This window comes from Manis pentadactyla, chromosome 2 (assembly GCF_030020395.1).
Source record: "Manis pentadactyla isolate mManPen7 chromosome 2, mManPen7.hap1, whole genome shotgun sequence".
In the NCBI taxonomy this organism is placed as follows: Eukaryota; Metazoa; Chordata; class Mammalia; order Pholidota; family Manidae; genus Manis; species Manis pentadactyla.
Window position 1 is genome coordinate 216,095,979 of NC_080020.1, and position 24,103 is coordinate 216,120,081.

The 24,103-nt window shown below is 34.8% G+C and overlaps 1 protein-coding gene and 1 non-coding gene across 3 annotated transcripts in view; both read left to right on the forward strand.

Annotated features, from left to right (window-relative positions):
* Window positions 1-24,103, forward strand: part of ASXL2 (ASXL transcriptional regulator 2) — a 147,578-nt gene that overhangs the window by 32,682 nt on the left and 90,793 nt on the right. Inside the window, exons 2-3 of one of the 2 annotated variants that reach the window (XM_057497362.1) lie at window positions 12,027-12,109; window positions 19,256-19,258. In XM_057497362.1, coding sequence (XP_057353345.1) covers window positions 12,027-12,109; window positions 19,256-19,258 — 86 coding nt within the window. The remainder of the gene's footprint in view (window positions 1-12,026; window positions 12,110-19,255; window positions 19,259-24,103) is intronic. The other variant, XM_036881626.2, reaches the window with a different exon arrangement.
* Window positions 13,392-13,556, forward strand: LOC118910635 (U1 spliceosomal RNA). The gene has a single exon (XR_005024081.1). It is a non-coding gene; the product is annotated as a U1 spliceosomal RNA (small nuclear RNA).

Consider the following 24,103-nt stretch of genomic DNA (forward strand, 5'->3'; position numbering starts at 1 on the left):
CTGTTGGCCATCTGACTTTCCTCTTTGGAGAAGTGTCTGTTCAGATCATCTGCCAATTTTTTAATTGGGTTATTTGCTTTTTGGTTGTTGAGGCATGTGAGTTCTTTATGTATTTCGGATGTAAACCTCTTATCTGATATGTTGTTTATGAATATATTCTCCCATACTGTAGGGTGCCTTTTTGTTCTACTGATGGTGTCTTTTGCTGTAAAGAAGCTTTTTAGTTTGATGTAGTCCCATTTGTTCATTTCTGCTTTTGTTTCCCTTGCCTGAGGAGATGTGTTCAGAAAAAAGTTGCTCATGTTTATTCAAGAGTTTTATGGTTTCATGACTTACATTCAGGTCTTTTATCCATTTCAAGTTTACTTTTGTGTATGGAGTTAGCCAATAATCCAGTTTGATTCTGTTACATGTAGCTGTCCAGTTTTGCCAACATCAGTTGTTGAAGAAGCTGTCATTTCCCCATTGTATATTCATAGCTCCTTTATCGTATATTAATTGACCATATATGCTTGGGTTTATATCTGGGCTCTCTATAACTGTTCCATTGATCAATCGGTCTGTTCTTGTGCCAGTACCAAATTGTCTTGATTACTGTGGCTTTGTAGTAGAGCTTGAAGTTGGGGAGCATAATTCCCCAGCATTATTCTTCCTCCTCAGGATTGCTTTGGCTATTTGGGGTCTTTTGTGGTTCCATATGAATTTTAGAGCTATTTGTTCTATTTCTTTGAAGAATGCTGTTGGTATTTTTTTTTCTTTAGTATCAATATACACTTACATGAGCAACATTGTGGTTACTAGATTCCCCCCATTATCAAGTTCCTACTGCATACCCCATTACAGTCACTGTCCATCAGTGTAGTAAGATGCTATAGAATCACTACTTGTCTCCTCTGTGCTATACTGCCTTCCCCATGCCCACCCCTACATTATGTGTGCTAATCGTAATGCCCCTTTTCCCCCTTATCCCTCCCATCCCACCCATCCTCCCCAGTCCCTTTCCCTTTGGTAACTGTTAGTCCATTCTTGGGTTCTTTGAGTCTGCTGCTGTTTTGTTCTTTCAGTTTTTTCTTGTTCTTGTACTCCACAGATGAGTGAAACCATTTGATACTTGTCTTTCTCTGCCTGGCTTATTTCCATTTGTGCATTTTTAATGTAAAATAAAATCATTTAGGTTGTACAGACTTAAGGCTTTATGTATCTGTACATATCTAGAATGAACTCTAAGTGCAGCAATAATTGAAATACTGTTATTTGTGCTAGAGTCAAACTCGAGATTTAGGAGCTATCAAGATTAGTCTTGAGTACTCAGAAAGTACAATTTTATATCCTTTTTATTAGCTAGATGTGAGAACAAGTAAAGAAATAGATGTACTAAGCACATGTTTTGTGTGTGTGTTTAATTTTTTTTTTTGGTATCATTAATCTACAATTACATGAAGAACGTTATGTTTACTAGGCTCCCCCCTTCACCAAGTCCCCCCCACAAACCCCATTACAGTCACTGTCCATCAGTATAGTAAGATGCTGTAGAATCACTACTTGTCTTCTCTGTGTTGCACAGCCCTCCCCGTGCCCACCCCACATTATACATGCTAATCGTAATGCCCCCTTTCTTTTTCCCTGCCCTTATCCCTCCCTTCCCACCCATCCTCCCCAGTCCTTTTCCCTTTGCTGTTAGTCCATTCTTGTAAGCACACTTTTATAAACAATTTTATCATGCTTTAATTCCATGTAGTGTTGATTTTAATTCTTCTTAGTGCTTATTCCACTTGTCTCATAAAGCAGTTTCTAAAAATTTTCTTTGTACGTCTTATGAACAATTGCAATGGGATGTTTTGTCCATAAACACTGCCCTCTTGTGGTTAAAGTAAGCCGAATGTTTTGTAAAACTACTGTAGTCTTTCCACTTTTATTAAATTTGCGGTAGAATAATACTAATAGTGCAATATAGTAATAGCACTGTAATAATAAATGGAATACAGTATTTTAACTCATAATTGTATATGACCACTTTGTTTTTCTCTCCATCTCTCCCACTTGGGTTTCTTTAGTTGTCTACACATTTTTCTCATTCTGTCTGTGCACATTTCTAATTAAAAATTAAGAGAATTAAAAGAGTTAAATGTAAATGTAAAGATGGAAAAATATAAAGCTATTGAAGGGAGGAAATTAAATATAGAAGTGCTAAAAGAAACCAAAAGAATGGACCAACCAGTTATAATACATGAAGTTAAAAAATCTCCATGGAAAAAACAACAAATGAAAAGATAAAGAATAAACTGGAAAAAGTATTTGCAGTAAATGTGACAGTAAAAGTTTAATATATTTAATAATGAAAAACAGCTCATACAAATTGTATATACATAGTTGGACAGTGGTCATGAATAACCAGTTTACAAGAGGAAATACAGTAATGAAAGCACAATATATTTAAATTCATAATGGTATACTATAAAATGGTATTCATAATAATTTCTAATGCTACTTCAAACAAACAAACAAACAGCCCAACTTCACTGGTCGCCTTTGGAGCACACGACAAAAACCAGCTAATTATTGTGAAAATTAGTAAAGAGAAGGACAGACTCAGGTACTTAATCCTGCTTTTTTCTGTATGAACTGTATGTCAGGTAATCAAATAGTACATGGAGGAAAGCATTTCTTTTTAGAAGGATTCTAGCTTATAAACGAAGAAGGAATGATATACTATTACCATTTTCAGCACGTAAGTAAAATAATGAGTGTAGGTAGTGATCATCAGTGGCTACCAAAACAATTAGGTTGGAATGCTGATGGGAAACTTTGTGATAGATGTATCAGGGGGACAGATGTCTTGGCATCTCAAAAGAAAAAGAGCACAGATACTTTGTGTGTTATGATTTGGTGTGATAGAAGATATACAACAAGCCTATTAGGTTTTTTTTTTTCTAAAGTAAAGTCTGAGCAAGCTTTTAATTTATTTTCAGGAAATTTGAGGGATAGAATGTCATACAATTGAGAAAATACAGAAAGGGGGGTACTATAGTATAGTCTACTTAGTTTTCTTCAGTAAATAAATTGGAAGAAAAAAAGGAGAAGTCCATAGATTAAAAGAGACTTTAAGTCATGGGTTAACCAAATGTGATAGGTATGGGTTGTCTTTGGATACTAATTTGAACAAACCAACTGTTAAAAAAAGGTTAGTTTTCCCATGAAAATTTGGAACATGAATTATTTGACATTAAGGAATATAGTTACTTTCTGAGGTGTAAAATGGTATTTTTGTTTTTAAAAGCTGCGTTCTTAATCATTTTTTAGAGCTATATACTAAAATATAGATAAAGTGTTTTGAAATTTGCTTCAAAATCATTCAGTTGTGGAAGGGAAGTTGCTGGAGGTATTATAGATGGACAAGATAAGCCATGTGTTGGTAATTGTTGATTATAGTGTTCTTCCATATGTGTATGTTTTAAAATTTCTATAATCATAAATACAATGGAATATTATTAAGCCATAAAAAAGAAGGAAATCCTGCCATTTGTGACAACTTGAATGGACTTAGCTAAGTGAAATAAGCCAGGCAGAGAAAGACAAATGCCATGTGATTTCACTTATGAGTAGTATCTAAAAATAAAAACAACATAGATTCATAGACACTGAGAAGTGACAAGTGGTTGCCATGGGGGAGACTGTTGAAATAGGTGAAGGGGATAAAGCAGCACAAACTCTGAATCATAATATAAATTAGTCAGTGGGATGAAAGTACAGCATAGAGAATATTGTCAGTTTTGTAACATTTTTCTGTGTTGACAAATAGTAACTATACTAGTTGGGTGCACATCCAGTAATATATGTAACTGCCAAATCACTATGCTGTACATTGAAGCCAGTATAATATTGTATATCAACTATACTTTGATTTTAAAAATCAAAAATTAAATTAAATTAGAAATTTAAAAAATAATTTTTATTAAAAAACATTTTTATAATCAAAAGTTTAAAAGTAGAGTACTTCAGTCTTTGAAAAACATTTCTCTTCCAAATGAAATGATTTATAGCTTTAAATATTGAGAAAATTTAACATAAATACTTTTCTAAGTTAAAATTAATTTAAATGCCTACTGTTTAAAGGAACTAGTGATAAACATTTTTTTAAAGGAAAGTAAATGTTGAACTCTGCTTTTTTAAAATTAAGGTATCATTGGTATATACTCTTATGAAGGTTTCACATGAAAAACAATGTGGTTACTACATTCACCCATATTATTGAGTCCCCCCCAATACCTCATTGCAGTCACTGCCCAACGGTATAGTAAGGTGCCACAGAGTCACTGTTTGTCTTCTCTGCTACACTGTCTTTCCCATGATCCCCCCACACCATGTGTACTAATCATAATACCCCTCAATCCCCTTCTCCCTCCGTCCCCACCTGCCCTCCCCCACCCCTCCCTTTTGGTAACTGCTAGTCCCTTCTTGAAGTCTGTGAGTCTGCTGATGTTTTTGAACTCTGCTTTTTATTAAAACGTTATTAATTACTCCCCTCTTTAGCTTGGGGAATTAAGAGATCTGCCATCTGAATTCAGGCTATGCTACCTAACTTCTCTGAGTCTTTCTTTATTTCCTAGTAAAATAGACATAACTAAACCTGCTCTGCTCTTTCTTGGATTGTTGTGAGAATCAAAGGAAATAGAATGGCTGCATGATGTTTGTAAACTGTAACACAGTTATAAATATGTAGGAATTAAGGGAGAGTTGTAAGTAAACTTTTTGTATATATTACATGGGCAGCACTGTAGGAAGTCATGTCTTTAATGTCTCTTGTGAACTTGGGTTTTTAAAAAAATAGATGTATATCATCCGTTTGTGTTATTTGTCTGTCTTTTATGTGTATATCTCTGTATAAAAGCTCTTTCTATGCTGCATAAATTGGTACAGCCATTATTGAAAACAGTATGGAGGTTCCTCAAAAAATTAAAAATAGAACTGCCATAGGATTCACAATCCCACTTCTGGCTATATAGCCTAAGGAATGAAATTACTATCTTGGAGAGGTACCTGCACCTCTGTGTTCTTCACAGCACTATTCACAATAGTCAGGACATGGAAACAACTTGTGTCCAACAACAGATGTTGGATAAAGAAATTTGCTTTATATGTGCAACAGGATATTATTCAGTCATAAAAACTAAGAAAATCTGCCATATATGATAACACGGATGAACCTTCAGGGCATTATGCTAAGTGAAATAAGTCAGAAAAAGACAAATACTGCATGATCTCATTTATATGTGGAATCTAAAAAAGTTGAATTCATGGAAACAGAGTAGATTACCAGGGGTTGGGGTCAGGGAAATGAGATCTTGGTCAAAGGATAAAACTAGCAGTTATAAGATGGGTAAGTTATAGGGATCTAATGTATAGTTTGGAATTATAGTTAACAATACTGTATTATATACTTGAATTTGCTGAGAGAGTAGATCTTAAGTGTTTTCATCACACACACAAATGGTTACTATGTGAGGCAGTAAGTGTATTAATATTAACTAACCTTAATGTGGTAATCATTTAACAATACATACAAGTATCAGATCATCACACTGTACAATTTAAGTTAACACAATGTTATTTGTCAATTATATCTAAACAAAACTAGGGAAAAAATAGGCTAAGGCAATAAAGTATATGTATGGGTGTGTGTGGGGTGCTTGTGAGTGTCTGAGTGTATTTCAGAGTGGTCAGAAATATCTTGAAGAAGTGTAGTAAGGGAGAGAGTCAAGTGAATTTCTGGGGAAAAGTATTGTGGGAGGAGGGAGCAAGTACAAAGGTCCCAAGTTAGGAATGAATTTCTTATGTTTGAAGAAGGGCAAGAAGGTAATGTGAGAAAAGTAGTTTCATGTATAATTTTATAAGCTGTATCAAGGAATTAAGATTTTATTTCAATTGCAGTTGATTTTTAAACAGTGATTAGAGGATTTAAAATCAGAGGAATGATGTAATTTAAGTTTTATGAAGATTACTGACTAATGTGAATAGATTAATGAGTCATATTAGTTAGGTATAGGTTTGGCTGTGTATAACAGTTCCTTAAATGATTTGGAACTTTATTTCTCTGTCATGCAACAGTCTGGAGGTGCAGTCAGTCTTCTTAGGGTGTGTCTTAATCTGTATGATTCAAAATGGTTTGTCACCGCCTCCATTTCAAAGCAGCAGGGTGGAAAGGGTAAGAAGTTGCAATTACCTCTCCTCCTCAAAATCCGTTGTCTAGAACTTGAATTCCATACCTAGTTTTGAGGGAAGCTGAGAAAGCCTCCCTCCCCCTCGTAGCCTCCCAGCCAAGTCATGTTCCTTTTTCATTTATGGTTATATAATATTCAGTTGTGTAGATAGTACCAGCTTCTATAATATCCTGCTTTGTGTAAGTAGCCTTTTAACTTTTTCTTCATTGAGTAATATAACGAATATTTTCTTATATTCTCAATAGTTTAAGTACTGGATTATGTATACATATCCATTTCATGGTGTTCATTTATTATTGCCATGTTTTTGCTATCCAAATTGGGGAAGAGCACTGAAATGTGATTTTTGTATTTGTTGGTAAAGTCAAATACTGTTTCATTTTTTTCATATGTTTTTATTATAATGGGATATTAAATGTGTAGATAGTAATATAATGAATATCTTTGTACCCATCATCTAGCTTCTGTAATTACCACCTTATTGCCAGTCTTTCTATATTTAAGCCCCTATTCAGATTTCCTCCTGTATAGTTTTGAAGCAAATCCCGGCCATTATATAATTTCATCTGTAAACATTTCATTATACAATGCTTTTTCATATGGCTATTATTCAGTTCTTTTAGCTCTTATGAACTATCAGTCCATTACAATGGTGTAGTTTTCTTCATTTTCATGTTTTTTATGTTTCTTGATTTAATGTTTTTTAGTATATAGGCAATGAATTAGGGCCCCACTTTCTTTACGAGCCTTAATTTGGATCAAAGTAAATAGTAAGTTAAATTTGGGTCATGTTAAGTTTGAGATGTTTATGGGACATCTAGGGTTGAGGTTTAAAAGGCAATTATATGCAGACTGCTTCTTTGATTTATTACAGTAGTGGTAATTGGTAAAGACTTAGGAATGGATGATGTTATTCAGGGAGAGTTGGAGTGAAAAGCAAAAGGTACAGATTGGTGCTTGTAAAATATTTAAGGGATGGGCATGAAGAAATCCATAAAGAATATTAAGAAGGAGCATTTTGGGAAAAAGTCTGGAGACAGCAATGTCTAAGGAGGGAAAGGTTAATAACGTCACATGTAGTGCAGAGATCAAGAAGATAATAAACAGAAATATGTTTATTGGATTTTATGATTAAGCAAATGAGAAAATAGATGCAAACACAGGATGCAGTGTGCTGTCATGGTGATGTAAGATAGACCTGAGTTTGAGATCTGGTTGCCACTTAACTTGTCTTGCTGTATTATGTCTGAAAATTTATTTATTGAACATCCGTCACACCACTTTTTATTTATTTATTAAGGTATGATTGATATACATTCTTATGAAGGTTTCACATGAAAAAATAATGTGGTTACTACATTTACCCATATTATCAAGTCCCCACCCATACCCCAATGCAGTCACTGTCCATCAGTGCAGCAAGGTGCCATAGATCCACTATGTGCCTTCTCTGTGCTACACTGTTCTCCCCGTGATCCCCCACACCATGTGTACTAAACATAATGCCCCTCAATCCCCTTCTCCTTCCCTCCCCATCTGCCCTCCCACACCCCTCCCCTTTGGTAACCACTAATTCATTCTTGGAGTCTCTGAGTCTGCTGCTATTTTGTTCCTTCAGATTTGCTTCATTGTTATACTCCACAAATGAGGGAAATCATTTGGCATTTGTCTTTCTCCACCTGGCTTATTTCACTGAGCATAATGTCCTCCAGCTCCGTCCATGTTGTTGCAAATGATAGGATTTGTTTCTTTCTTATGGCCGAATAGTATTCCATTGTGTTTATGTACCACATCTTCTTTATCCATTCATCTACTGATGGACACTTAGGTTGCTTCCGTAGCTTGGCTATTGTAAAAAGTGCTGTGATAAACAGGGGTGCATATGTCTTTTTGAATCCGAGAACTTGTATTCTTTGGGTAAATTTCAAGGAGTGGGATTCCCAGGTCAAATGGTATTTCTATTTTTAGTTTTTGAGGAACCTCCATATTGCTTTCCACATTGGTTGAACTAGCTTACGTTCCCCCCAGCAGTGTAGGAGGGTTCCCTTTTCTCAGCATCCTCACCAGCATTTTTTGTTAGTCTTTTGGATGCTGGCCATCCTTACTGGTGTGAGGTGATATCTCATTGTGGTTTTAATTTGCATTTCCCTGATGATTAGTGATGTGGAGCATCTTTTCATGTGTCCTTTGGCCATCTGAATTTCTTCTTTGGAGAACTGTCTCTTCATATTCTCTGCCCATTTGTTAATCGGGTTATTTGCTTTTTGGGTGTTGAGGCATTTAAGTTCTTTATATATTTTGGATGTTAACCCCTTGTTGGATATGTCATTTACAAATATATTCTCCCATACTGTAGGATGGCTTTTTGTTCTGTTGATGGTGTCCTTTGCCGTACAGAAACTTTTTAGTTTGATGTAGTCTCATGAGTTCATTTTTGCTTTTGTTTCCCTTGCTTGAGGAGATGCATTCAGGAAGAAGTTGCTCATGCTTATATTCAGGAGATGTTTGCCTGTGTTGTCTTCTAAGAGTTTTTTGGTTTCATGACTTACATCAAGTCTAATCCATTTCGAGTTAACTTTTGTGAATGGGGTTAAACAATACAGTTTCATTCTCTTGCATGTAGCTGTCCAATTTTGCCAACACCAGCTGTTGAAGAGGCTGTCATTTCCCCATTGTATATCCATGGCTCCTTTATCTTGTATTAATTGACCATATATGGTTGGGTTTATATCAGGGCTCTCTAGTCTGTTCCATTGGTCTATGGGTCTGTTCTTGTGCCAGTACCAAACTGTCTTGATTACTGTGGCTTTGTAGTAGAGCTTGAAGTTGGGGAGCGTAATGCCCCCAGCTTTATTCTTCCTTCTCAGAATTGCTTTGGCTATTCGAGGTCTTTTGTGGTTCCATATTAATTTTAGAACGGTTTTCTCTAGTTTGTTGAAGAATGCTGTTGGTATTTTGATAGGAATTGCATTGAATCTATAGATTGCTTTAGGCAGGATGGCCATTTTCACAATATTAATTCTTCCTATCCATGAGCATGGGATGAGTTTCCATTTATTGGTATCTTCTTTAATTTCTCTTAAGAGTGTCTTGTAGTTTTCAGGTACACCACTTTTTAAATGGGGTTAATAATGCTTCCCTATTAAGGTTGCTGAGACATTTAGCTGAGAGAATATATAGCACTTGTTTGTATCTTCTTCATAAATGGCAGTTGTCAGTATCACATTGTGACACCTTAATGGCTTTAGTGATTCTTTTGCACAGGTCCTACATCTTTTTTATTGACTTGCTCTACTAATTAATATCTTTTTTATAGTATAATATAAATTATTGAAAATTGGCTCAGTTTGGCTCTCATTGGGCATCTTTTAATCTTATTATTTTTTAAAGTGGTAAGAATGAAAAGTAATTTAAGATGAGTGTTCTGCCTAAAATTTGGATCTAAGAAAAGAGAAGTCAGAATTGACTTAAAGGAGTCATTTTAAGGCAAGTCTGCTAGTGGCAAAACTCTTAAATTTTCCTTCATCTGAGAATGTCTTAATTTTCACTTCATTCTTAAAGGACATTTTTGCTAGGTAGAAATTTTGGATCAATAGTTTTTTTCCTTTTGGCACCTTAAAATGTTCTCATGCTTCTGCCTTCCATGGTTTCTGATGAGAAATCCACAGTGACTTGCAATGTACTCCTAAAGGGAATGTTTTTTCCTTGGCTGCTTTCAAGGTTTGTTTGTTGTCTTTCACTAGTTTGATTGTGATGTATCTGGGTATGGATTTTGTAGAATTTATGTTGTTTGAGATTCACTGACCTTCCTGAGGTTGTAGGTGTATGTCTTTCACCAACTTGCAGAGTTTTCTGGGGCTATTTCTTCATATACTTTCTGCACTCTACTCTTCTCTCTTTTTGGGACTCTGATGATGTGAATGTTAAGCCACGTGATTTTGTCCCTTTGGCTCTGTTTGTTTATTTTTCTATAATTTTCTCTCTGTTAGATTGGATACTTTCTATTGCTCTGTCTTCAAGCTCACTGACTCAGTCCTCTGTTATCTCCGTTCTACATTTGAGCCCTTCAATTTTGGTTATTATGTTTTTTAGTCCTAAGATTTTATTTTGTTGTTTGACACACACACACAGAGATGCACACATACCGCCCTTCCCCTCATAATCTTATTTCTCTGCTGAGATTCTCTTACCTATTTTGCTCAAGAATATTCTTGCTGACTTCTTGAAGCATGTATAATAGCTGCTTTGAGGTCTTTGATAATTCTAACAACTGTGTCATCTTGGGTTTATTGCATGTAGGTTATCTTTTTCCCTGTGAGTTATTGACATTCTCCTGATTCTTCATATGTCAAATGATTTTGGGTTGTATATTAGACATTTTGATGTTTATGTTATGATACTTTGTGTCTTATTGAAATCCTATGAAGGGTTTTATTTATTTATTTGGAGGGATGGGGGTGTTATTTAGGCAGGCATTTGACCGTATTAGGTTCAGGTCACAAGTTTCTGCCCACCTTCTGTGTACTAAAATCCCAGTGTCTAGTTTTCACAGCCTTTAAAGAGCTGTTCTGATTTGTTTTGCATGTTCACCACCTAGTGGCTGGTTTGGAAATCCGATGGTTTGTTTAGGGTTAGAGCCACAGAGGCATAGCTCTGGAGCGACCCCAGGAGTGTTTGTAGAACTTAATAGTATCACTTTCTTGAGCTCCTGTCTCTTTGAAAGTAGTTCTGTAACACTTGCTGCTTCTAGAGCCCTTTTATCCGTATCCTATGGTTAGATACCTGAATTTTTCATTTCTCTGTTTTGCTGTATACTTCCACAATTGCATCTGTCTTCAATGCCAAGCAGCAGGATGCTAGAGAAAGAATATAAGCCATATGAATTCCCTTCATATTAATGGGACCAGAAGGGTTCTACCTTCTTATAGTTTTGGGTCCCTGTCCAGCCGTTGTTGGTATCGTCACTGCCATCCTTACCTTTGGATTGTCTGGAGGCAGGTCTGAAAAAAAAGGGGGAAAACCTCCCAGAGGATCCTTCTCCCCTGTAGGGCCCCCTTTATTGTTCTTCAGACCAAAAAAGAGAAGACCTCTTGGAAGCATTTCTTTCTGCACTTCATGTGCATTTCTGAGTTTGGGCTGCCTGTCAGTCTAGGCTGATTGGTCCCAGAGGAAACAAAAGCAGGAAACTCACTGCTGGGTTAGTAGTCCTAGTTGTGGTTTCCTCCCACAAGCCAACTGCTACCATTTTCAGAGTCCTCAGGAAGCTGTTCTACGCATTCCATCCAGGTTTTTAGTTGTATTCAGAGAGAGGCTAAATCATGCTTATTCCATCTTTACTAGAACCAGAACATAGGCACCATTTTAATTTCATTATAACTGAATCAATTTGTTTTGGTTAAGAATTCATTGAACATCTGTGCTGTACTAGGCTTTGCTGAAAATGTAAAGATGGATAACCTCTAAGATGCTTACAGTAGGTCCACAGGTAGGCATGTAATAGAGAGGTAGAAGCAGAAAATACACTTTCATATTTTAGTAGTAAAAAATTTAGTTATTAATTTATCTGTTTTCATCCATTTCTGCTTCAGGATTTAACTTATTATTTGACTAAATGAGAGAAGATCCTATTTATATTCCATTTATTTTCCACTTATTCTGAAATAGGGATGAAAAGTCTCTGATATATTAAGTGCTGGATGAAATGAATGCAGTTGTAATAAGAATAAGGTATAGTGACATACATAATTATAATAAGAATAAGAACTTAAAATAAAAACAAATAATTTATTATTATATACTTGTTTTCAGGTCTTAGAAAAATACCCCAATACACCCATGAGCCATAAAGAAATTCTTCAAGTTATCCAGAGAGAAGGACTAAAAGAAATCAGGTAAGTTATTTAAATATTATTAGTAATAATTATAATACTTGATTAGAGCATTTTTTAGTAGACAGCAGTATACTTTAGTCCTGAAGATTATTTAGTAATAACTGCTTTGTTAATTTCTGATTTATTCAGTTGTTAGATCATTGGGAGTTTTCATTCACTGCACAGTTACAAAACCAAAAGTAAGTTAAAAAAAATTCTTAGAAGTTAGCTATCTCCATACCCATGCACTTTAATTCTTAGGATGGCCTGGAGCCATCTTCAAGCCTTCATCTATCAATTCAGACTTTTGATTTAAAAACCTGGATAATTAGCAGATAAAAAGTATTCTAGTGCAGGGAGAGTGCTAGAGGTAATCTAAGAAAGAATAACCTTGGCTAAAAAGGATAAAATAGAAAAGATACATAGAGCAGAATATATTTCAAGTAATAGTCTACTATTGAAATTAAACAGCCTGGGGTCAATTAATACAGGATGAAAGATAAAACACTCTTTAGTCTTTAAGAGCCTTACTATATTATAGTCACTGCTCATAATCAATACTATCTGTCATCAAGAAGTGTTAAAATTATGTTCAACATATTTTGTTATGGCAGAGATCTGGAGTCTAGAGATATTTCCATTAAGATAGAAAAAGGCTTTAGTGCTTTAAAACTGCTCCTAGGGTTCTCAACTGGGAGTGATATTGTATAATACCCTTAGGGGAGGTGTTCAGAATTTTGGAGGGCTATTTTTGATTGTCACAGTGACTAGGAAGGAGGGAGCACTGTGGCATTTAATGGGTGGGTGACAGGAGTGCCAAATCTCTTGGGTCTTTCATGTGGAAGAATTGTTCAACTCCAATGCATTGAGAAATAGTGAGCTATGCTGAAATATTTGTAAATGGACAATATAATTTTGATAAATAACTATTACGTGTTTGAAATTTTAATTCCTGTTTAACATGAAATTCAGTTTGAGATTTTAAAAATAGTCTTTGCTAACACAGGCAAAAAATTTTTGGTTTGATATGTGGTCAAATATAAGTAGGCTGGGAATAAATTAGGTTTGCTTTATGAATCTAAAACAGTGAACTATATCTCACTTTACATAACATTTCCCAGAGAAATTCACTTTATGAATCTAAAACAGTGAAGTTAGTATATCTCACTTTACATAACATTTCCCAGAGAATTTGTGTGAACATTTGTAAATTAAAATTTTTAAATGCATTTGGAGGATTAGCTTTTAAACATACATTCTTAAAAATCATTAAAAAAATTAAAATTAATCACTCTCCTACTTCATACTTACCTGGCAGGGGACATCTATGATCATGAAAGTGTTTCTCCCAGGGCGAGGCTTATCCATTGCACTCTGGATGCACTGATCCCTGCGATTTCCCCAAATGTAGGAAACTTGACTGCATAATTTGTGGTTGAGGGGGACTTCATTCACACTTTTTCCCTTATTAAAAAAAAATCACTCTTAATTTATTGTGATATAACTAAATTTTATTTTAGATTAGATTACATTAGATTAGGTTAAAGCACAATACCCATTTAATCGTAGATCAGTTTGTACAGGAAGAGCTGTACAAAGCTCGCAGGAAGATAGTGATTTTTGTGAGGTAGGAACAGATTCTGCTAAGGTATTCTAATACCTATTAAACACTAGTTGGTAGGTCTTTTAGAATATGAATGAGCAGGAATTTTAATTTCTTTTAATAAAATAAGACTTTTGATATATACTAGGGAAATAGACCAGGAAATCTGGTACATAGAGATCAGACTCCATTAGTCCCTTAGGCCTAAATTCTGATTGCAGGGTCACCTAACTCAAAAATAGTGATGCTCTGTGGCTTTAAAATTCTCATTATCATTTCTAGGGAGCAGGATAAATAAAGAATAGTAAATAAATAACAGAAGGAAAAAAAGGAAGAACTTAAAAAAAAGGTAGCAAGATGAAGGAGTCATCAACAACTTCTGGCTTCCCTTAGGACAGCAATTTACAGGTAGCTATTCTCGGTTCAACTCTGTTGTGGTGGTGATACAGGCATTTCTAAGCAGTTCTTTCTAAGTCACCAGTGACTTCCATTTAGTGAACTCCACAGGACTTTCAGTTCTTGCCTCTCACTTCTCAGCATTATTTAACACAGCTGACTACTGCTCCCTCTGGAGACTGTTTTGTTATGTGAAGTGACCTCAAACATTCCTATTTTCCTTTTTTCCTCTCTAAGCTTTGCTTCTCAGTTTTTCTGCTCATTACTTTCATTCCAACTTAAAACGCAGTTTTGTCTATTGCCATAGTTTAAATATCAGATTTGTTTAGCCACTTCCAAGTATGTAGTGAAGCTACTTCCCACCTCAACCTTTGTACGTGCTGACCCCTTAGGAAGGAATGTGCTTACACTCTGTCAACTCTTTATTATTATTATTCAGGTGTCCATTTGAATGAATATGTTTCTCTCAGAAAACTTTGGCTGACTTTCCTGGATAGATCACATTTTTCTTTTTTAGTTTATTATAGTGTTCTGTGATCTTTCTTCATACCACTTAAGGTTTGAAATGAAATATTTTTGTAATTCTATAAAAAAATCATACAGTTTCCACAAGGGCAGTGACATTAGCTGTTCTTTCCCATGCTCCTTTTCTAATTAACGCTTGGCAAGTGACAGACATTCAAAACCTACTTACCGAATATATGAAGCATCAATGGTTGGAAAATCACATTCAAATGTAGTTATAGCTTATTCTCTTGCTGCAGTGATGTGTCGAAGGGTACTCTTATTTAAAGTTTTTAGAAAGGTTACAGAATGAAGTAGTTGCTATGCTTATTATTGAAGATGTGCTGCTTACAATTTTTTCATTCTCAATCCTCAATGCATAGCTTTCAACTTTTTCCCTTTGTAGTTTTCTCTCTGCTCCCCCATTTTGATTCTTCTGTACTATATTGTTTTATTTTAAAATGTACTAATGTGAAAACAGTCCAAATGCCCATCAGCAGATGAATGAATAAATAAAATGCGGTATATATCTTCAGTGGAATATTATTTAGCCTTAAGAAGGAATGAAATTCTAATACTTGCTACGTGAATGAACCTTAAAAACATGCTGAGTGAAATAAGCCAGACACAAAAGGACAAGTATTGTACACTTCCACTTATATGAGATACCTGGAATAGGCAAACTCATAGAGACAGAAAGTAGAGGAGAGGTCACCAGGGTCTGAGAAGTGGGAAGGATAATAGGGAGTTATTGTTTAATGAGTACAGTTTCTTTTGGGAGGCTGAAAAAGTTCTAGAAATACATAGTGGTAATAGCTGCACAACATTGTGAATATACTTAATGCCACTGCATTATACACTTTAAAATGGTCAAAATGGTAACTTGTATATGGTATGTATTTTGCCACAACAGACCAACAAAAAAATGTATTAAAAATGAAGTGATTGGCTCCTGGCTGAGAAAAATTGGGATACTGTCCCTTTAAGAAGTTAGGTGATATGATTGAAAATCATTTGCCCAAAGTATGAAATTCTGAATGAATTAATTAGAAACATGTATTCTTTAAAAAATACACAGCATTTAAATTAAATGTATGTCAGCATTTTAGAATACAGGGAGAAAAAAGGTCCTCAAAATTTTCTTCTTATAATAACCTATGGTGTTGTGTATTCCTTTTTTTTTTTTTTTTTGCACCTAAATGCACCCCTTTTAAAGATAGTTTAGTTTCCCATAGGAAACGCTAAATCTTCTGAAAGAAGATTCAGATTGTGTTGTTTGTTTCAGGTGAAAGGGATGTTTTGGAATGTTCTCAAAGTAGCTTAGTTGTGTTTGGAACAGATTAAAAAGATCTGAAAAGGGCTTGAAGTAGTCCATAGGAGGAAGAAAAGGTAAAAAGACGAAAAAAGAAAAGAATAATTTGGGACTTGTAGGTCATAACAGTTGTTGGTAATGTAAACAGATGCTCTGTGGTGTTTAGTCATTTGTAAAGAAAAAAGTTACTTTCTGTGCAATTTGCCAATAAACAGTTTAGGAAATTAAAAATGGTTTAAAAAAATTTGTGACATCTCACTTCCTTGTTCAGGTTTCCTTGGCTAAAATATACCATATTTGTTCTTTCTCTCAACTTACATACCAATGATAACTTGGCAAGTAGTTCCCTAGGGTTGAGCTCTTTGACACAGAATTGTGAGTTTCATATTTGAAGTACTGTTAGAGCCTTTCAAAAAATTCTGTAAGCTTTTAATAATTTGTTTTTATCTAGACAGGTTCCTTTTTAAAAATTGATTGTTTATTTAGAGATTTTATTTATTGGGTTTGCTTAGTTGAAAAACCCACATTCTCATTATAGATTAGAGCTAATATGTTGATCCTGGGTCATGAATTTATTAACTATTGAAGGAATAGTTAGCTATTTTTGTTTCCCTCTCAAGACACTAGAAATGAAATCAAGGATTCAGAGAGATAGATATGTCCACTTTATACATTTTGACTGTATACTTCAGTTTCTAAGAGAAAGAAATTATTCAGGATTTTTTTTTACTATTTTACCTTGAACCATTTATGTGTAACATTTATGGCAAATGGCTGTCATTATCCATCAATATTTAAAGTAGCCTTCTGAAAATTTAAGATTTTTCTTTTTTTGTTTGAGGGTGTAGATTTTACAGTTTGTAGGAAAACCAACTCAGCATCCCATTTTACTTGTACTTTCTCATGACTTGAATCCATATTTCTTTTTGATTACAGACTATGCCATTGGTCTTGAAGTATCAGACCCCAGGTCTCCCAAATTCACTCAGAGCTACTCCTATACAGCTTCTGGAGCTATTTTTGGGCTTTGAGACATTAATTTTTTTTAACTTTTAATATTAAGTGTCTTTAACTGATGTTTCCTATAGTCTTTGAGCTATACAGTTCTGTATTTCTCAAGGTCCAGTCAGTAGACAAAAGCTATATGGTAATTTGAACACAGAAGTTATTAACTGGTTAATATTTTAACTTGTTAACCAGGAACTATTAAATGAGCGAGCACAAACAATAGCAAAATATTTATTTACTGAGACTATTTTCTTAGTAGTTTTTCTTTTCTTTCTATTCATGAATAAGAGGAAAGAAAAATTAGAAAGATTCTTGGTGTTCATGAATATATCATCCACAGAATATTTTCAGAATTAAACCATTCATGAGTGGTCCTAAGGGTTCGTGATACATAGTAACTAGCAATTTTGGAGAGGCATGAATCAATCTTTTACATTATAAGTTTGATGTGGATGAATATGTTATATAGCTAATAAATAAGTGTAGCCAACTACCTAGCTTTAAAGTTTGTTTGATCATTGCTTATTTGTCACCACTGAAAGAAGTATTGAAAAACATTGGTTCTCTGTGGAGAAAGGAAGGAATGTCTTCTTTTATGGAAAGGAAGACGAAGTACTAGATATATAGTAGTACTGGCAGATTTGGGGATAAGCAGATGACTTGACATGCATGCCTTACAAATGAAGTTTATCTAGTTACGTGACAGCATGATACCTCTGATTTACAGTACCCCAAAAGGGTAATTTCTATTGTTTTCCTCATCTTCTCCTCCCTCCCTCTTTCCCCAGACTAGTCACATTATTTCAGTCATAGAATGTTATAGCTGGCAAAGATAATTGGGATATTACAGTTACATCTCATTTTATTTTTGAAGAATTAAGGCCCATGAAGATTGAGGCTTGGCCAGGCTTGTGTAACTAGAGAAACTAGAAACCTAGTTCAGGCTTTTCGGCTTCTGGTTTTATTCTTTTCAGTACATTATACTGCCCCTGCATCCATAGTTCTTTCTACCCTTCTGATTAGCATATTCACTCAGTTATTTTTCAAATCAAGCTTATATCATATGCTGACATATAACAGCATTAGATTAGCTGCTAACTGTAAATTGCTTTCTGGAAGAATTTGAAATAAAAACCTCAGCCATTATATAATAACTTGGCTCCTGAAAGGACCAGTACATTTTTAAATAACTTATTCTAATGGGACATTTAAATGAATCTTTATACTGTTGCTTTGCAGAGCTCAGCATTGTTATCAAGTAAGGAGTTTTTCTTATTTTATTTTCAGTCTTGCATCCCAAGCAAGCTTTGTTAGAGTTGAAATTGTAAAGAATCCTGGGAACCATCTAGCAAAAATTATGCTCAATAAACATTTGTCAGATTGAAATTTTACCTCTTTGGAGGTGTCCCAATTGCATCTGATTAGTATTAATTTACTTATGAGCTAAATAATCTCTCTCATGTGATATTTAAGTATGTTTTAGCTCACCTTATACCAAAAACTATCCAATCATCTATTTTTTTCCCACCTCCTCTTATGTAAAAGCATATGGCAAGGGAAATAGTCAACATTCTCTGCTACTTTTCAGCAAAAGTCATATTCCCTGCAGAGTATAGATGATTTGATTATTTGCCAAGGCTGCATTGTCTTGAGGTGATTTCATCAGAAAGAGATCAGTTTAAGAATGAAGAGCATTATTAATTAAATTGATACCATATTTATTGAAGGTTGGCTGATAGCTTTTAGTTTGGCTTGCGATTTCTTTATCTGCTAGTTGCCATCTGCTTGTAAGCCAGCAAACCTTGTAGGAATGCCACAAAGGATTAATAATGAAAAAAAATGCTTGGATATTGACAGGAAAGAGTAATCTTATCCATTGCTATTCAGCTTCACAATAAGTTCCCTTATGGATCAAAGGGAAGCTAATAAACCTTACATAGCTGACGGCTTTATGATGGCTCCTTGAAATTGAAATGCATGGGAATAGTATTAAAGAATGGGTAATATTCATTGTATCCACATTTAACTCTAAACTGCTCTAATAGTTTTACTCTGCCACATATTAAGGTACTGCAACTGCTATCTGAAATGGCTTAGACTCTTCAGTTGAATTTAATTATGTATTTCTAGGCATAGTGATATTTTGAGCTAACTTGTAAATTCTAAAGAAGAAATTAATGTTTTATGTAGCAAAGTTGGGGAGGGTGCTAATTTGAAGAATTGTGAATATTGCTGGGAGGGGAGGGGACAGTTTATTTTTTGGCTTTATTGTTGCTTTGTAAAGAAAAATTAAAAGCTCTTTTTTTCCCTCCTTTCATTTTCTTGGGGTGCATTCCAATTCCAGAAGGTAAGAAGTATTATTTTATAATAAAGCAGTCTTTTACTAACTTAACTGAACTTACCTTTGGGTGCATGATTTTTGCTTTATGCAACTAAATAGTCTAGAAACTAAATAAGAATGATATTACTATGTAAATGTTTATCATACATCCTTTTTTTGTTTCTGCAGTTTCTAATAATCATTGTAGAGTGGTGGTTTTAGAAAAAAGTCTACATTTAGTTCTGTTAAAATAATTTGACTTACTAGCATTAGGATACCTAATGTTCTGCAGATTAATAATGAAACATTTAAGAGATTGAAAATGTGTGAACTAACATTTGCTTTATGGCTATAAGATTAAAAATGTATATTTATGCTCTGATTTGGAGAGAATATTGGTAAATCCTTTATGGGAATAATACTTATTTAAAACCAAGCCAGGAAAGGTTAAATTTAATTCTTAGTCTAGGTTCTTTACTGATGACTTTTTATTCTTGTTGACATAGCATTTTTAGACATACCTATGTTATAGCCATTCTTATATTACAGTTACTATAGTTACTTGATTTGCCTATCCGACTTGAGAGGAGGAACCACATCATTGTATTTTCATGTCATTTGAACATGTCATGCTTGGCTTCTAGTTAGAGCTTAATACAGCTTTTCAACTCCAGTTAAATTTGTATTCCATTAAGTTCATTTACAAAAACCTATTCATTTTGAGTTTATGAAGGAAACCTTAATTGAAGTTGTACAGTTAAAATTATAATAAAGAGTGTAAAACTTGGTAAGAAAAAGATTTTGTGTATGTGTTTTTCTGAGGGGGGCTTAGGTTGATTAGGTTTTTTAGATACAAATAATAGGGACCAAATGTGCATAAAACTTAAGAAGAAATGTGGGCTATCTCACAGGCTCAAAGGAAAGAAACAGGCTCTGAATTTAAAACTAAGATAGCCTTGCAGATCAGGAAGCTAGAACTGATGGATGGGCTTCAGCAAGCCACTCCAGCTGGGATGAATTAGTCTATATCTGTTCTGCTCGAGGTTAAATTATAAGGAAGAGAGTGAACCTGGCTGGCCCAGTGTCCAGGGATGGTGAGACATCTTGATGGATAGTCCTACCAAGACTATCCATCTTGGTATGGGTAGGGCATAGGTTCCCAAAGCAAAAACCACACATTCTTTCGAGAAGAGAGTGTATATTGACCAGGCAGGAGCAACAGATGTCCACTACTTTGCTCACTTCAGAAAACAAGAGTACAGCAGAAAAACATAAGCCACAAGCAGTTTTAAGAAATAACTCTTTAAACAGATTGTCCCAATAGTAACATTATGCAATACCATAGTACAGTATCACAACCAGAATCTTGCCTTTGATACAATCTGCCTGGTTTTACTTATACTGTGTATGTATATGTGTGTGCATGCCTGTATGTGTGTGGATATGTTTCTGTGCCATGTTCTCACATGTATAAATTCATGTGTCTACCACCATGGTCAAAATATTGAATAATTTCATCAACAAGATCCCTTGTGTTGCTGTTTCATAGCCACACCTACCTCCCTAGTACTACTACTTCCCACTCCCCTCATCCTTAGCAACCACTAATCTGTTGCATAATTTCCTATAATTTTATAATTTCAAGAATTTATATTAATGGAATCACAGACAGTATGTACTGTACCATTTGGGACTGGCATTTTTCAGTGTAATTCCCTGTGGATTCACCCAAGTTTTTGTATGTGCCAATATTTCATTCCTTTTTATTGCTGAATAGTATTCTACAACTTGGACGCACCACAATTTATCTAACCATTCACTCATTAAAGGACATCTGGATTGTTTCCAGGTTTTGACTATTACAAATAAAGCTTCTATGAAAATTTGTGTACATGTTTTTGTATGGACATACATTTTCTTTTCTCTGGGAAATGCCCAGAAGTGCAATTGCTGGGTTATATGGTTAAGTGCATGTTTAGTTTTAAAGAAATTTCTCAGTTTTCCAGATGATTGTACCATTTTATATTCCCACCAGCAATATATGAGTGATCAGTTTCTCTGAATTTGAAATCAATCTCTTGTAAATGAGATAGTTGGGTTTTGGGGTTTTTTTCTTTTTAACTCATACTGTTAATTTTTGCCTTTTAAATTTGTATATTTTACCATTTACATTTAATTATTGATATGGTAGAGTTTATGTCTGCCATTTTATTATTTCTGTTTGTTTCCTCCATTTCTTGCTCCTCTGTTTCTCTTTTCTTGCCTTCCCACGGGTCAATTTTTAGGATTCAGTATTGGTTTATAGTGCATTTCTTTGTATCTCTGCATAGTTTGTTAGTGTTTGCTCTGGGCATTTATCACTATCTGGTACCAACATTTTATCACTTTGAATGAAGTGTGGAAATTTTATTCCATTTAGGTTTTTTAAAGATGGTATTATAATTTTTGTTCCAGTCATCAAATATGAGTTACAAATCTCATAAGGAGAATAGTCTATTGTATGTACCCATATTTCTGCTCTTTGTGTTGTTCTTTCTTCCTTCTGATGCTTCAGTATTTTTTTCTTTCATCGTTTCCTTTAAGAGCAGGTCAGGTAGCAACACATTCCTTTAATCTTGTTTTACTTTGAGACTGTTTCTCCTTTGTTTCTGAAGGATATTTTGTCCGATTGACAGTCACAATGGACAATACAGCACTTGTAAAATGTTGTGCCACTTCCTTCTGGTCTTCATGGTTTCTGATGAGAAATCTGCTGTCTTCAAATTAGTGTTTCCCTATAGGTAATGTATTGTTTCTCTCTGTTTCAGAACTACTTTTTGTATTTAGTGTTAAGAAATTTAATTATAATGTGTCTTGGTGTGTTGTACTTCTTTGAGTTTATCCTATTTAGATTTAGTGAGTTTCTTGAATATGTAGGTTTATTTCTCACCAAGTTAGAGTTTTCAGCCATTAATTCTTTGAATGTCTTTCTTTTTCCTTTCCTTCTGGGACTCTGATGAAATGCTTTGAATATTTTGTTATTATCCCAGAACTCCCTGAGGTTCTTTTAATTTTTAAAGTTTTTTTTCAGTGCAATTTTCCTTCTCATTCACATCAGGTAAATTTTATTAATCAGTCCTTAAGGTCATTGAGTCTATCCTCTGTCATCTCTATTCTACTATGGAGCCTATCTAGCAAGTTCTTACATTTCTTATTGGATTTTTCAGTTCTGTAATTCTATGAACTTCATTTTGTAAGTTCTGTTTCATTGCTGATATTTTCATTTGTTTCAAGAAAATTTGTAAATGCTTACTGAAGCATTTTTTAAAAATTTTGTTATCATTAATTTACAATTACATGAAGAACATTATGTTTACTAGGCTCTCCCCTACCCCAAGTCCCCCCCCACAAACCCCATTACAGTCACTGTCCATCAGCATAGTAAGATGTCGTAGAATCACTACTTGTCTTCTCTGTGTTGCACAGCCCTCCCCTTTCCCCCACCCCCCACATTATACATGCTAATCATAATACCCCCTTTCTTCTTCCCCACCCTTTTCCCTCCCTACCCTCCCATTCTCCCCAGTCTCTTTCCCTTCGGTAACTGTTAGTCCATTCTTGGGTTCTGTGATTCTGCTGCTGTTTTGTTCCTTCAGTTTTTTTCTTTGTTCTTATACTCCACAGATCAGTGAAATCATTTGGTATTTGTCTTTCTCCGCTTGGCTTATTTCACTGAGCATAATACCCTCTAGCTCCATCCATGTTGTTGCAAATGGTAGGATTTGTTTTCTTCTTATGGCTGAATAATATTCCATTGTGTATATGTACCACATCTTCTTTATCCATTCATCTACTGACGGACACCTAGGTTGCTTCCATTTCTTGGCTATTGTAAATAGTGCAGTGATAAACATAGGGGTGCATCTGTCTTTTTCAAACTGGAGTGTTGCATTCTTGGGGTAAATTCCTAGAAGTGGAATTCCTGGGTCAAATGGTAAGTCTATTTTGAGCATTTTGAGGAACCTCCATACTGCTTTCCACAATGGTTGAACTAATTTACATTCCCACCAGCAGTGTAGGAGGGTTTCCCTTTCTCCACAACCTTGCCAACATTTGTTGTTGTTGTTTGTCTTTTGGATGGCAGCCATCCTTACTGGTGTGAGGTGATATCTCATTGTGGTTTTAATTTGCATTTCTCTGATGATTAGCGATGTGGAGCATCTTTTTATGTGTCTCTTGGCCATCTGAATTTCTTTTTTGGAGAACTGTCTGTTCAGTTCCTCTGCCCATTTTTTAATTGGATTATTTGCTTTTTGTTTGTTGAGGTGCGTGAGCTCTTTATATATTTTGGATGTCAAGCTTTTATTGGATCTGTCATTTACGAATATATTCTTCCATACTGTAGGGTACCTTTTTGTTCTGTTGATGGTGTCCTTTTCTGTACAGAAGATTTTCAGCTTGATATAGTCCCACTTGTTCATTTTTGCTTTTGTTTTCCTTGCCCGGGGAGATATGTTCATGAAGAAGTCGCTAATGTTTATGTCCAAGAGATTTTTGCCTGTGTTTTTTTCTAAGAGTTTTATGGTTTCATGACTTACATTCAGGTCTTTGATCCATTTCAAATTTACTTTTGTGTATGGGGTTAGACAGTGATCCAGTTTCATTCTCTTACATGTAGCTGTCCAGTTCTGCCAGCACCATCTGTTGAAGAGACTGTCATTTCCCCATTGTATGTCCATGGCTCCTTTATTGAATATTAATTGGCCTTATATGTTTGGGTTAATGTCTGGAGTCTCTAATCTGTTCCACTGGTCTGTGGCTCTGTTCTTGCGCCAGTACCAAATTGTCTTGATTACTATGGCTTTGTAGTAGAGCTTGAAGTTGGGGAGTGAG